General features: G+C 43.2%; 1 protein-coding gene across 1 annotated transcript in view; it reads right to left on the bottom strand.

The window, feature by feature from the left end:
• The window catches only part of LOC124799099, a 266,488-nt gene that overhangs the window by 56,854 nt on the left and 194,790 nt on the right, over nucleotides 1-14,844 (bottom strand). Inside the window, exons 5-6 of the mRNA XM_047262637.1 lie at nucleotides 12,310-12,473; nucleotides 7,699-7,860 (exon numbers count right to left, since the gene is read on the bottom strand). Coding sequence (XP_047118593.1) covers nucleotides 7,699-7,860; nucleotides 12,310-12,473 — 326 coding nt within the window. The remainder of the gene's footprint in view (nucleotides 1-7,698; nucleotides 7,861-12,309; nucleotides 12,474-14,844) is intronic.

The following is a 14,844-nucleotide window of genomic DNA, read 5'->3' as shown; positions in this document are numbered from 1 at the left end:
CCACTTCGCTGTATTTTGGGCGTATGGTGGTATCTTCACTTCTGGCAATGCTTTCCCAAAAAATGAATTGTTTGTTTGCAAAGCAAATGCGTTTATCCTCTGTTGTCCATTTGTCAGACTGAGACTAATGTGAAGCTATACATAATACATCCCACAATCGAAACAACTACTAGAATCAGTTCTTGCTAACGCTATTTTCGTATTTGATGTAAAACTTTTAAAAATATGTGACACTTCTAGGGCTTGGAGATGTGACCTCTTCGGATGCACTATCTGTTGCGCCACCGAACACCTACTGTATGTAGCACCTCTGCTGAGTGTCTTCTACAAGTTTTGCCAAGAATAATTTTATAATACTTTGCGTCGTAGATCATGACTCATAGCCAACAATCTAGTTGTAATACACGGATCCATTTACAAAAGATCTACAATTCCTTAGCTTTGAATGAGTTTAATGATGTTGCAGGGAGCAGTGAAAAAAACGTCCGTCGTTCCACATATCACAGCTCTAAATGGATGGAGCATGAATGCACTAACATTCCTAACGATACTACTGTCAGCGCTCAAGAAACTCATTTCTATTGTTACTTAAAAGATGCAATTACATTTTACATCACAAAACAGCTAAACTGTTTTGCAGAGAAAGTACATAAAAACCTCCTAACTTCGGTTAACGCTCCTACAACACACGTATAGCTCCGTCTTACTCATAGCTTGTGACATCACAAGGGCATCAGGCAATAACAGATCGTTTTCGATCATGTGACTATATCTCAATATTTAATAATTTTTGAGCTTCAGTTACATAAAAGTAACGAATATTTGGTGAGAATATTGACTTTAAATGTTATTTAAATGTTATAATCAATAAGAATAACAACAGTCCGAACCAATTTTTTAACATATGAAAACGACCTATTATGGTCGGATATAGAAGGAGCATGGCTCTATATTTCTCCAGGAGACTTCCAACGACTTGTTGAGTCGATGCCACGCCGAGTTACTGCACGACGCCGAACAAAAGCGATACTGGGAGGAATCCCATGGCTTTTAAAGTCTCAGTGTGTATAGCATAATGTGCTTTATAGCCTGTCTGTAATTATACAGTCCGACCAACTGCATTCGTTTCTACCGTTTTATGACATGTCAATTAATTGGAATCTAACGTAACTACGTCACATTTGAAAACTGCTTTATTGCCGACACTAGGCAGTAATGAAAACAAAATATAAGGATGAAATTATGATGCAATCTAGACCTTTAGCTGTTAACAGAGCGTCTGCCATGTAAGCAGAATGTCCCGGGTTCGAGTCCCGGTCGGGGCCCACATTTTGCAACTTTCCCCATTGATATTTATCGACGCCAGTAAGCAGCTAAAGGTCTGTATTTCATTATAATTTCATTCTTCTAGAGCTACAGGATCACCAATGGTATCTGTACAAATACTAGCTCCATGTAAATATAGTATATTTCTATCCATCCACTGGCTACCGGTCCTCCCGAATGTTATTATTCAGACAATTCGTGATGCCTGTGCTCCCTTTCCATTGTTTTCATAATCGATAACATCACTATACGTTAGAATGGCGATTATACAAAGAATTTTTTATTCTGTAGCTTTAACGCACTCCAAGCCATTTAACTGATCAAAGATTATCAAATCTTTCACTCATCAGAGATACCTCCAGATTTACCCGTAGAAGGTATTAACATTTAGGGCGCGCATGATCATTTCAGTGGTATATACAGCACCATCAAATCAGTTCATAAACTTAAATATGCAATGGAACATATATTTCTTGGAAGAACGCTCATTCAGTTTTATAGCAGCACGATAAGTACCAACAATTATTTGTCCAAAACAATGATTCCGAATGCGCTTTATATTGCTACGAGTTCTGTGAACGCTGTCACGTATTTCATGCAGATAAAATTCATAGAAAGAAAAGTGCAGATGATTAGAGTCACGTAAAATCTGCAACGTATCGAGGCTCATAAAAACATTTCAGTGTTACTTTTAACCAGTTTCAGCAACAGACTGGAGCACATTCAAAGAACGATGGCTGTCAGAATGACTGGAATAAACCACAGCACAGCCACAGGACAAGGATGCTTTTTTAGGTGGCAGCAGCGAGCATCCTCACACTGTGATTTTCAGTTGTTACAGTAGTGATGGAAGTGGATCTAAAATACGTATCAGCCAGTTAGATTTTTTATTTTTATTACTTACTTTTGTTTAATTCAGTAGCACATCTGTGTGGGTGACTTGTCAAATGTTACACCAGAACATACCTAGAATTAACTAAAGAAAACTGCAAAGAGCGTATAAACATGGAAGTACGGAATCTCAGAACAAAAATAGTTCTGGGAACGATAGTAGAAGAAATACAGCAAGACCACAGTCTGTACTTTATTGTGACGCTATATTCCATCCCTTGGTCAGTGAGGTCTGCAGCCAGCTGGTCAGTGTAGAAAATACTAGAACAGGTATCAGTAGTCAGTTGCCAATTGTGGCGCGCCATTTATGTGATACCTTCTTGTTTTCTCATTCATATTACAGTGAATCGAGGTGTCTTCGACATCCGCGGAATTTAAATCCCTGACGAAAATTGTTCTATTGATGAGTTTCTTTTCAACGTTTCGTATGGTTTCCATTTCAAGATTAAATGCAGTTGACACCTCATCTTCATATGTATAAGAATCAGTAAACATTTAGGGCACACACCCGAATTGAGCACAGTTTTATCCCATGATTGTGACAAAGTTTTTTTCAAGGTTGGTTCAAATGGCTCTGAGCACTAGGAGACTTAACTTCTGAGATCATCAGTCCCCTAGAACTAGGAACTACTTAAACCTAACTAACCTACGGACATCACACACATCCATGCCCGAGGCAGGATTCGAACCTGCGACGGTAGCGGTCGCGCGGTACCAGACTGTAGCGCCTAGAACAGCTCGGCCACCCTGGCCAGCTTTCTTCAAGGCATGAGATGAGGTGTAACCCAGAAGGTATCACGAGATACCATTATTGTGTCAACAGCCAGCACGGGACATTAAGTTTCTAATTACTAATGTCGCGTTACAAGAACAAATTTTTGGAAGAAGAAAATAAATCAATCGTTTGACAACAATTTGCAGCACCGGAAATCTCACAGAGTTACTAAATTTTTTTAAAAAATGTGTTCATCTTTGGAATAACTATCAAAATACATCAAAATAAGTTTTCCATAGAAAATTACCCCTGAAATGTCACTGTCACAGGAGTCATAGCATGAGTGTGTTTATTGACTTGTATGTCATTTTCCCTTAATACCAAAGAAGGTAAGTGATTCCATGGTCTATGTGTAACAATTGTCATGACATCTGTACCTCCTGTAGTGTTGAAAACGTTTTGCTGAACTTACTGCCTGCAACGGCAAGCGATATATGTGTGTTACGCATTATTACAAGTTTTACTATGTATTGAAATAGATATAAATATACTATACAACTACAGAAACTATGCTTCATTTACATGTAAACAGAGCCATGATGTCGAGTGCCCGATCGTCCCAAACACCATCGTTTATCAGAGAAGAACTAACCTATTCCCGCTCTAACCTTCGATCACTGTCAAAAACCATCTGAATAACTACTATTAATTTCAGTCTATATGATTTCTCGCTTTTTTAGTGCTTTCCAACAGTTAATTGATGTTGAGACTCAGTCTGATTAACTTGAATGTGCAAGTGGGTTCGCTACTCACTGGGCGGAAGGCGGAAGAGGAAGCAGGCCGTGCGGTTGGCTCCCTGCATCTTAGAAACAGTGTTCATAATAACTATGAGCCAGGGCGGGATGCCTCTTCTGTTGGGCCAGATGTCGATTTTCCTACCCAGTCTGGACAAGTACAGATGGTGGGTGTGCTTGTCATTGGGAGCTCCAATGTTAGGCGGGTGATGCAGCCCCTCAAGGAGACAGCAGGCAAGGCGGGAAAGAATTCCAGTGTGCGTTTGGTATGTTTGCCGGAGGTCTCATACGTGGAGGAGGCCCTGCTGGCGGCTATCGAGTGCACTGGGTGCAACCTACTGCATGTAGTGACCCATGTCGGCACGAATGGCGCCTGCCGCTTCGTTCTGAGGTCAACCTTGGCTCCTTTCGGCGGCTGTGGATTTGGCGAAGGCAACCAGCAACGCACGTGGGGTGCAGGCTAAGCTGTCTATTTGTAGCATCGTACCAGCGTTGATCGCGGTCTTCTGGTTTGGAGCAGAGTGGAAGGTCGAAACCAGAGGTACAGAGGGCTCTGGTGAGAATTTCTCGACCGCCGCTATCGGGTGCAGAATCGTAGGGTTCCCCTTAATAGGTCAGGCGTTCACTACACGGAGGAAGCGGCTACTAGGGTAGCGGAGTACATGTGGGGTGCACATAGGCCTTTCTTAGGTTAGAGAATCCCCCCACCCCTCCTCCTTGGGATCAAAGAAGATTGCCTGTCAAATCAGCCACAGAGACCTCAGAGAATCTTGGTCCTCGCAGATCAGAGACAGAAAAGGTTAATATGATTTTAGTAAACTGCAGGAGCATCCAAGAAAAGGTTCCAGATTTAGTATCGCTTACTGAAGGTTATAATGCACCAACATTATTGGGAACCGACAGCTGGATGAAACCAGACGTCAGTGACAACGAAATCCTAAGTTCAGATTGGAGTGGTTATCGTAAGGATGGGTTAGTCACCAATGGTAGCGGCGTGTTTATTGCTGTACAAAATTCGATAAAATCTAGCGACGTTATCACGGACTCCGAAAGTGAATTAATCTGGGGGAAATTGAATATCAAAGACTGTCAAAAATGGTGATCGGATGCTGTTATATATCACCTGGGTCAGGATCTGTAGTTGTAGAGCGCTTCAGACAGAACCTGCAGAATATCATTAGTAATTTTCTTGATCATACCGTTGCAATAGGGGATGACTTCAACCTTCCAGGTATAGGTTGGGAGTGTTATGCCATCAAAACGGGTGCCAGAGACAGCGAATCGTGTGGCATTGTTCTGAATGTCTTGTCCGAAAATTACGTTGAGAAGATAGTTAGAGAACCAACTCGTGAGGGTAACGTCTTAGCCCTCCTGGCAACAAACAAACCTGAACTTATCGAATCAGTTAATGCAGAGGAAGGTATCAGTGATCATAAGGCTGTGACAGCATCTATGAGGACAGGTACTGCAATGAATGTTAAAAAATGTAGGAAGATATATTTGCTCAGCAAGGGTGACAGGATACAAGTTTCAGAACATATCAGCAGTCAGCATCAAATATTCGGTGATGAGGACGAAAATGCGGAGAGCAAATAGAAAAAATTCAAATGAATCGTTTAATATGCCCTAGACAAGTATGTTCCGAGTAAGATTTTAAGGGATGGGAAAGATCGACCATGGTTTAATAGCCGTGTTAGAAAAGTGCTATGTAAACAAAGACCACTTCAAGAGAAGTAAAAACCTAGCTGTAAAACAAAAGCTGAACGTAGCGAAAATGAGCGTTAGCAGAGCAATGAGAGAACGGTTTAATGATTCTGAAAGAAAGACGTCAACCGACCCGAGTAAAAACCCTAAGCGATTTTGGTCGTATGTAAAATCATCAAGTGGGCAAAATCATCTATTCATTCTCTCAGCGACCACACCGGCATCGAAACGGAAGATAACAGAGAGAAGGCCGAAATACTGAACTCGGTCTTCCGAAGTTGTTTCACCACGGAAGATCGTAATACTGTCTCTCCTTTGAATCGTCGTACGAACATCGAAATGGCAGTACTGAGATAACCGATCGCGGAAATGAAAAGCAGCTACAATCGCTTAGTAGTGGAAAGGCTTTACGACCAGATGAGATACCTATAAGATTCTAAAAATATTATGCAAAAGAACTTTCTCCCTTCTAGCAGTAATTTAACGTAGATCGCTTGAGCAACGTAAGGTCCCTAACGATTGTCATTCTTGTTTTCAAGAAAGGCCGTAAAACAGATCTACACAATTATAGACCTACATCGTTGACGTGAATCTGTTGTAGAATTATGGAACATGTTTTATGCTCAAGAATTATGACGTTCTTGGAAAATGAACAGCTCCTCTATAAAAATCAACATGGGTTCAGCAAACAGAGCTACTGCAAAACTCAGCTCGCTCTGTTCCTCCATGAGATCCACAGCGCAGTTAACAACGGCGCTCAGGTTGATGCCGTGTTCCTTGATTTCAGTAAGGCATTTGACACCGTCCCGCATTGCCGTTTAATGAGAAAAGTACGAGTTTACGGAGTATCAGAGCAGTCCTGCGATTGGATTCAAGACTTTCATGCAGATAAATCTCAACACATCGCTCTTAACGGTACTAAATCGACAGATGTAAAGATAATATCCGGAGTACCACAGGGAAGTGTGATAAGACCGTTTCTGTTTACAGTATATATAAATGATCTAGTAGAAAGCTTCGGATGCTGTTCAGGGCTATTCGTAAATTATGCAGTTATTTGTACCAAAGTAGCAACGCCAGAAGATTGTAAGAATTTGCAGAACGACCTGCAGAGAATTGATGAATGGTGCAGACTCTGGCAGTTGATCCTGAACGTAAATAAATGTAACATATTGCGCATATATAGAAAAAGAAATCCACCACTGTGCAGCTACACCAGGCGTAACTATCCAGAGCGACGTAAAGTGGAATAACCATATAAAACAGATAGTGGGAAAAGCAGACACCAGACTCAGATTCGTCGGAAGAATCTTAAAGAAATGTAACTTCCACATGAAAGAAGTGGCTTATAAGGAGCTTGTTCGCCCGATTCTTGAGTATTGTTCGTCTGTCTGGGATCCCTATCAGGTAGGACTGATAGAGGAGATAGAGAAGATCCAACGAAGAGCGGCGCGTTTCGTCACGGGATCGTTTAGCTGGGGAGAGAGCGTTACGGAAATGCTAAACAAACTCCACTGACAGACGTTACAAGAGAGGCTTTGTGCATCATTGAGAGATTTAGTATTGAAATTTCGGGGGCAGCACTTTTCAGGAGGAGTCAGAAAATAGATTACTTCCCCCAGCATACATCTCGCGTAATGACCACGATCAAAAAATTCGAGAAATTAGAGCTAATACAGAGGCTTACCGACGATCATTCTTCCCACGCACCGTCAGCGAGTGGAACAGGATTGGAGGTATCAGACAGTAGTATCGAAAGTACCGTCCGCCACGCACCATAGGAGTATGATATAGATGCAGATGTACATATGACATCCGCATGACGCTGTAGAGGCAGAGGATCTCGCAGCGGGCGGTAGACATTCCTTGGGACTTGACAACCTGGACGAGGAACTGAACGTGTTTTTGAATGCCACTAGCCCGAATGTAAGTCTTAAGCACTGTATCCATGTTCCAGTTCGCCATGGTCCGACCTGGTGACGATACAACCATATGTTCTGTCGCACTTCAACCACAGTAGGACATTGCGCCTCAAATATCAGCATTCTTCGTGGTCGCTTGTGCGTAGATCCACCACCGCTTGAATGGCTGGCTTTCGTTACAGTGGGCGTCTTCCTAACACATCTGTAGCGTGTTCCTTTCACATTTATTACAGATCAGGAGCTAAATCCGCAACGGTTCTAAGACTACTCCGGAACTCGGTTAAAAACCTGTTCCCTTGGTGGAGGAGAATGGAAGACTTTACTTCTCTTATTGCCAAGTACGCACCTGACATTCGTAAGTGCCGTTGTCCCTCTTCTGGACGTATTGTATCTGCAGCGTCCAGTCTTCTCGGTTGTTGAAGCTGGTTACCTGGAAGCGGTCGTCGTTGGTGTACGTGTAGAGTCCCGAGGACAGGATGTGCCAGTCTCGCCTCCTCACCCACGAGACCTGTAACACACGCGGACGGGTCTAGGAACGTTACGTCCTATCCTAAGGCTAAGGACTAGGCAACGATGCAAATAGTGAGTATTATGGTCGGCGTTCAGAAGAAATATCGAAAGAATAAACAACAATGCTCAGATAGCACAGATAGGTATCTGAAGTAGTTAGACCCTGTTAAGTTAAAGGTAAATACAGATCAGAACTCTGGGGTCGTTTTCTTATTATGTACATTACATCCAGCTTCTACCTTGAGCACAAAGGTTTAAGTGGTGCCTCACAGCTGATAAGTATTTCATGAACATTAAGATCACCAGAATAAACTACTGCCTGAAGACACACTTTTCTTGAACTACCAGTTTCAATCACAGGGATCGTAATGGGGCACCCGAATAACAATGGAAAATCGTAAACAATATTTGTTTTTGTTATGAAAATAAACAAAATGAGATATACCTCCAACATAAATATGGTGCATTTACATAAACAATAAAGGGATAAGAAAAGATCGTACTGAGTTGATATGCTTGTATGTGAACAGGTAGAATACTTGATCCTTAACATACACAGACGGAAAAAAATCGCAGCATCAAGAAGGAGTTGTGTAACATAGACGAAAGTTGGTAGGCGTGTTTGTACGTCTGAAAGTTGATGACTATTGTAATTTCTCGCCTGTCGCATGAGGGTAGCGCTAGTAGCACCACTATGAGGATACAAATCAGGTTTGCTTTAAATACACACTGTAACGTTACTTACTACCTTTGAGATTGGGCGTGGTGAGTTGATGCCTTTAAGGCGAAACAGACGCCATTTATCAGCACCTCATTGAGTTTGAATGAGGTCCTGTAAGAGGGCTACGAGAAGATAGATGTTCCTTCTGCAATACTGCAGAAAGACTTCATAGGAATGTAGCCACTGTACATGATTCCTGGCAGAGGTGGTCGCGAGAATGTACCGTCACGAGAAGACTGGGCTCCGAGCGGCCATGTGGGGCTATCGAGAGGCAAGACTTTCGTGTTTGGAGCGTGGCTGTGGCGCATCGTACTGCATCTGCCGCAGCAACTGAGTAGCAGCTGGTACCACAGTGACACAACTAACTGCTACAATCCGGTTACATCGAGGACAGCTCCGAGCCCTCCGAGGCACACGCCCAGTAGCGCGCGTTCCACTCCACCATTTTTGACTTGAGTGGTGTCATACGAGAGATCACTGAAGGGCAGAGTGAGGATCTGTTGTGTTTTCTGATGAAATCTGGTTCCGCTTCGGTGCCAGTGGTGACCGTGCTTCGTTAGGAAGCCAGTTGAGGGTCAGCAACCAACCTGTTTATATGCTAGGCACACTGGGCCTATCCCGTGGAGTTATTGTCTGGAAAGCACTCTCGTTGTTATTCCACGCTTCCTGACTACAAATTTGTACGTCAATCTGGTGATTCGATCTTGTGCTGCCATTCATGAACGGCATTCCAGAGGGTTTTCCAACAGGATAACGCTCGCTGTTTCAACCTGAAATGATCTCCAGGGTGTCGAAATGTTCCCTTTGCCTGCTCTGTCACCAGATCTGACTCCTAACGAGCACATATGGGACATCAACGGACAACAACTCCAGCGTCATTCACAAACAGCGTTTACCGTCCCTGTACTGACCGACCAAATGCAACAGGCATGGAACTCCATCCCACAAAGTGATATCCGGCACGTTTACATACTTGCAGTCAACACTATGGCTGTTAATGTACCGGCATGTGACATTTGCAATGGCTTATCTCGCGTGTACATTAACTTGTGGTCCTATAACGTAAGTCACTTAACTATATTATTAGACGAACGTATTCCAAAAATATCTTTACTCTACATTTTTTAGTGTTGCACTTTTTTTCCCGTCAGTGGAGTTGGTAAGAGGGATTGACGTATAATCTGTCCTTTATACGTAATTTTTCATTGTGCTTCTCGTATTCCTGGTGTCAGCTTGGGGGGCATGTTTTCGAGAACCCCATCGTTTCGCATTTTTCTGACGATTATGGTAGAACCGCATTGAGTAGAATGGGTAGAATGAGGAATGAGTCGGCAAGAGATACAGTGAAAGAGAAATGCATGCAGGAGGCCATAGAAAAGATAAGTTTGAGATGTTACGGGCATGTTAGAAGAATGGGTGTATGCAGGATACCGATAGAAGCCCATGAAATGACATTAAGAGGCAGCAGACCTAGAGGAAGTTCTAGAAACAGATGGATCTTTGGATTGAAGGAGTGTGTGATGAAGAGGGGAGAAGATAAAGACGTAGTGGAGAAACAAACGTGGTGTTAGGACAGGAAAAATGGAGATGATTACGTTCTAAACAAACCCAACCAGAGATTGTGGAAAACGACTATGAAAGCCGTGATGCGATACCCAGGTGTACGTTAAATATGGATTCGTGATTTGTCGTAAATACACACAAGTTTCAACTCTGCAGCGGAATGTGCACTGATGTCAAACGTCCCAGGAGATTAAAACTTTGCACGGGACCTTTGAATTACGCGGACAAGAACTTCACCGAATTTCTTATTTTTTTAAGTGCATTCGTACTAATTGCGCTTGGCCAAAATATTACATAACTCGGGGAACAGTATAAAATCGTTTCTTTATTTTCGTCTGACGTACACAAGCACTGTCTACCCGTCCTCATAGGTTGTGGTTAAGTCATGTGTCCGCAATATCATTTCTTCCAGGAATGTTAGTATCGAACGTTTCGCCAGAGAATTTCTGTGAAGTTTGGAAGGCTGGAGATGTGGTATTGGCGGAAGCAAAGCTGTGAGGACGGGAAGGGTAGTCGTGCTTGGGACTGTTAGTCGGTGGAGCACCTACCCGCGAAAGGCAAAGGTTCCGAGTTCGAGTCTCGGTCCAACATGCAGTTTCAATCTGCCCGGAAGTTACACAGTCATTGCATGCCCAGTAGAGATACAGTGTCGTATAATGATTATAGGAGCTAAAATGTTTAATTTAGCCATGACCACAGAGTACAGGTCATTGACATCGGGAGTAGTAACTACTAGTTACTTTGAAACAGGCTGTTGACTTCACGGTATGTACAGAACAACCTTCCTTCACTGCGTTGCTTTGGGGGGGGGGGGCGGGGGGGGGGGGGGGGGCGAGGGGTGGCAAGTTCAGCGGAGAGGTCGCGTTTCAGAGGAACTGTATCGAGGAAAAATCTCTGCCCCTATCGGGGACTGAAACCGGGACTTCCAGCGCCGGAATTTAGTGTTCTAAACACTGTACCATCACGGCCAGTACTTACGTGTTTTTATATATCACGTTTTTAGTTCTTTTCCAGTGTACTCCACAATGCCCCTCCGTTGACTTATTAAAAGTAAATGGATGATTTACGTTCTTCATATGTTCAGTTCACTTAAAATAAAATGTGTTGGTTATTAACCTCATCAGTTTTGGGAGCAACATGAAAGAAGTTTATACGTTTACGTCCTCGTATCTTGCGCATCCCGCTTAAAAGAACTATACGGACTACTATTTTACAGGCGTCGTAGTATTACGTATGTCAAGTACATTGGCGTAATTTATCACGCAAGTACATTGTTAATCGCGTTAGAGTGACGTCGCATTTCGGTTAATTTCATGAAAATGCGATAAAAATACTGTTCACACTTTACCGCACTTGTGCAAAGATATACGTGGTAAGAGAAAATTGATGAATTTAGATCGGGATTACCGAAGTCTCCGATTCCACCCACCTCTTTTACCAATGACGTCATCAATATAGCGGAAATTGCTGTTCTAAGCGTTTCCAATACGGCGCCTATGATCTCACTACATACACACGATTACAAAGACAAAAATACGTACAAATAAGACAGTAATATCTGCCGCCAAAAATACAATCAAACTAACGGGGCAGCTGCGGGATATTTTGGGTTTTAAGGAGGGGACAAGCTAAAAATAACAGTAAAAAAAGACACACCACGATCCCAAAACACAAAATGAACAAAAAAAATTACAAAATGTTCAGGAATCAGACACTTCCCTTGACCTATATAGGTCAACCATAACTATTGATAGGAAAAAACTACCACCTACAACTACGAGAAACAAAACCAAAACCACAACACTTCAAAAATTCAAAAGCCACACATCCCTACGTAAATTAAAACACATTCGTTACACAATAAATACACAAAAAGCACAACAAGACGACATCTAGAAACACAACCAACTCATAAGCTCCGCGCTGTAGTGACGTCATACACCACAACACCCTTATGTCGTGGGTCAAAGCAGACGGGTGGTATCGGACGCTTCCGTTGACCCTTTAGATCTTATTTATAAAAGAGTCACATGAAAACTGTTGTGACGTCTACGAGTAAACGACATGCTTCGGTGATGCACCTGTGCTGTCTTTCAGAAGCGGATATTCGTGCTTGTGTTTAGTGTGGTACCACGTTGTGGGGCCTTCGGTGGCGGTACTCACCGCGTGCTCACCCAGGTTCTTGACGCGGCAGTGCAGGTAGGCCGTGGCTCCCAGCTGCGCCGTCACGTTTGTCACCAGCCCGGAGTCGAACTCCGGCTCCGGAGGACCGGAGGGCTGTCTCAGCAGAGGCCGTGGTGTCGAGTGGAACTCGCCCAGGAAGTCACCTGTTCATTACGAGAAAGTAACCAGTACTGCCGACTGTGGTACCACATAGCGCTGCACTTGCGAGATAAAGAACCAACATGTATGGAACGTTTCGCTATCCTTCAAGAGACCACAAGCATCTTGCAACTACATTCATACTACGAACGTAGCCACAAAAGAAAGAACGAAATTACTTGCAGAACACATGGCTGCCGGTGAGACTGTTGCGAGTAATGTTATGAGACATCCGTCTGCCATGTTTAACAACAGGTTATATACATACTGTCTTTGTTTACGTATTTCGTGAATCCTTACAAAAATTGAAATGAAGGAAAGAGAGAAAGGTAGATATTGTTCATCGTTCATGCATTTTAGGGACAGAAACATACCACTGACGACATTTACAGCGTAATAAAGTAAGTATAGCAATATAAAAGTAGGCCTAGAGTAACGAAACAGGCAAATGCGATGAAACAAGCCAGTTCTCGAGTAGTATTTGGGATTTCCGGCCGTTGTGGCCGAGCGGTTCTAGCCGCATCAGTCCGGAACCATGCTGCAGCTACGGTCGCGGGTTCGACTCCTGCCTCGGGCATAGATGTGTGTGATGACCTTAGGTGAGTCAGGTTTCAGTAGTTCTAAGTCTAGGGGACTGAAGTCCTCAGATGTTAAGTCCCATAGTGCTTAGAGCCATTTGAACCATTTTTTGGGACTGGTTGCGGTCTCCCTCAGCAATTTTTCTTTGAACTACGAGTACTGAATTCAACAACATTCTAAATGAATAAAATCAGTTATCGTCTTTTATACTCTGCGTGTAAGTGCATGTATAAACTACGACGAGAAGTAGTGCCTTTTTCGTATGGAAATTCGAGTTGCGTGGGAAAAATAACGAGACTGATGTTTTATCCACCTAAGTTTTTATTTTATTTTTTCAAACAACAATAATATCACCTTCAAATTAGTTTCCTCCGGCAGCTATACTCCAACGGAGGTGTTCTTCCTATTCTCTGCTTCAACTGGTAAGGCCTTTAAAACGTCGGTCACATTCTTTTGATTGTCATCCAGAGTCTCAAAATGACGCTCTTTTAAGACATTTTCCACCTAGGGAAATGAAAACGTCGCAAGGACTGAGATCAGGTGAACAGGGGGCCTGCGGAAAAACACGAACGCCTTTTGAGGTCAAAATTTCCCTGATGAAATTGACCGTGTGGCGTGGTCATATTGCGGCATCCACTTGACTGCACTGACCGGTCTCACCTGATTCAACCATTTTCCGAGCCTTTCCAGCACCTCTTTGTAAAACACTTGGTAGGAGGTTATGCACAATTTCCCTGCCGGCCGGGGTGGCCGAACAGTTCTAGGCGCTACAGTCTGGGACCGCGCGACCGCTACGGTCGCATGTTCGAATTCTGCCTCGGGCATGGATGTGTGTGACGTCCTTAGGTTAGTTAGGTTTAAGTAGTTCTAAGTTCTAGGGACTGATGACCACAGCAGTCCCATAGTGCTCAGAGCCATTTGAACAATTTCCCTACTGTCAAAGAACCAACTCAGCATTGTTTCCATCCTTGATTTGCTTATTGGATTTTTTTTTTTTTTTTTTGTTTTCGTTCGAGTAGATGCCCCAGTGTGCCAGTCCTCACTTTGTCACAGAGTCGTACTCGAAATTCAGGATTCATGACCTGTGACCACACGACTGAGCCAATCGTGGTCATTGACAACCTTTCAAGACCACCAACGCAAACGTATCTTCTATGGTCCTTCCGCTCAGTTGTGGGGTTTTCCGGGCCATTTAGACACAAACCTTTTGCATGTGCAAATTTTCTATCAAAGTTTGGTGTACGGTAAAAGTGTATGAGCTCAACAAAAATGGTTCAAATGGCTCTGAGCACTATGGGACTTAACTTCTGAGGTCATCAGTCCCCTAGACTTAGAACTACTTAAACCTAACTAACCTAAGGACATCACACACATCCACACCCGACGCAGGATTCGAACCTGCGACCGTAGCGGTAGCGCGGTTCCATACTGTAGCGCCTTGAACCGCTCGCCCACTTCGGCCGGCTATGAGCTCAACAGGTCACCCATCATCCTCATTGTAAAAAGCCAGCCTGTTCTCACAAGAGCGCGCACAAGTTTGGCATTTTCGTCTCGTTTTTGAAGTTCAAGGTCTCCCTGAACGAAGTTCATCTTCAACATGTTCCTGGCCTTCCAAAAGTAATTTATGCCGTGGAAAAGCTTGTGCTCTTGACGTGGTATAATCCCTGTAGTGCTGTATTAGCATTTTGAAGGTCACAGTCACGGATACCCTAAGTTTAACACAAAACTTCAGATTGCAGAACGTTGTTCTAAACTCCGCTGTTCCATTCTTGTAACACACAACAAAAACAAAACTTC

This window comes from Schistocerca piceifrons, chromosome 5 (assembly GCF_021461385.2).
Source record: "Schistocerca piceifrons isolate TAMUIC-IGC-003096 chromosome 5, iqSchPice1.1, whole genome shotgun sequence".
Taxonomy (NCBI): Eukaryota; Metazoa; Arthropoda; class Insecta; order Orthoptera; family Acrididae; genus Schistocerca; species Schistocerca piceifrons.
This window is presented reverse-complemented; position numbering and strand designations above follow the sequence as displayed.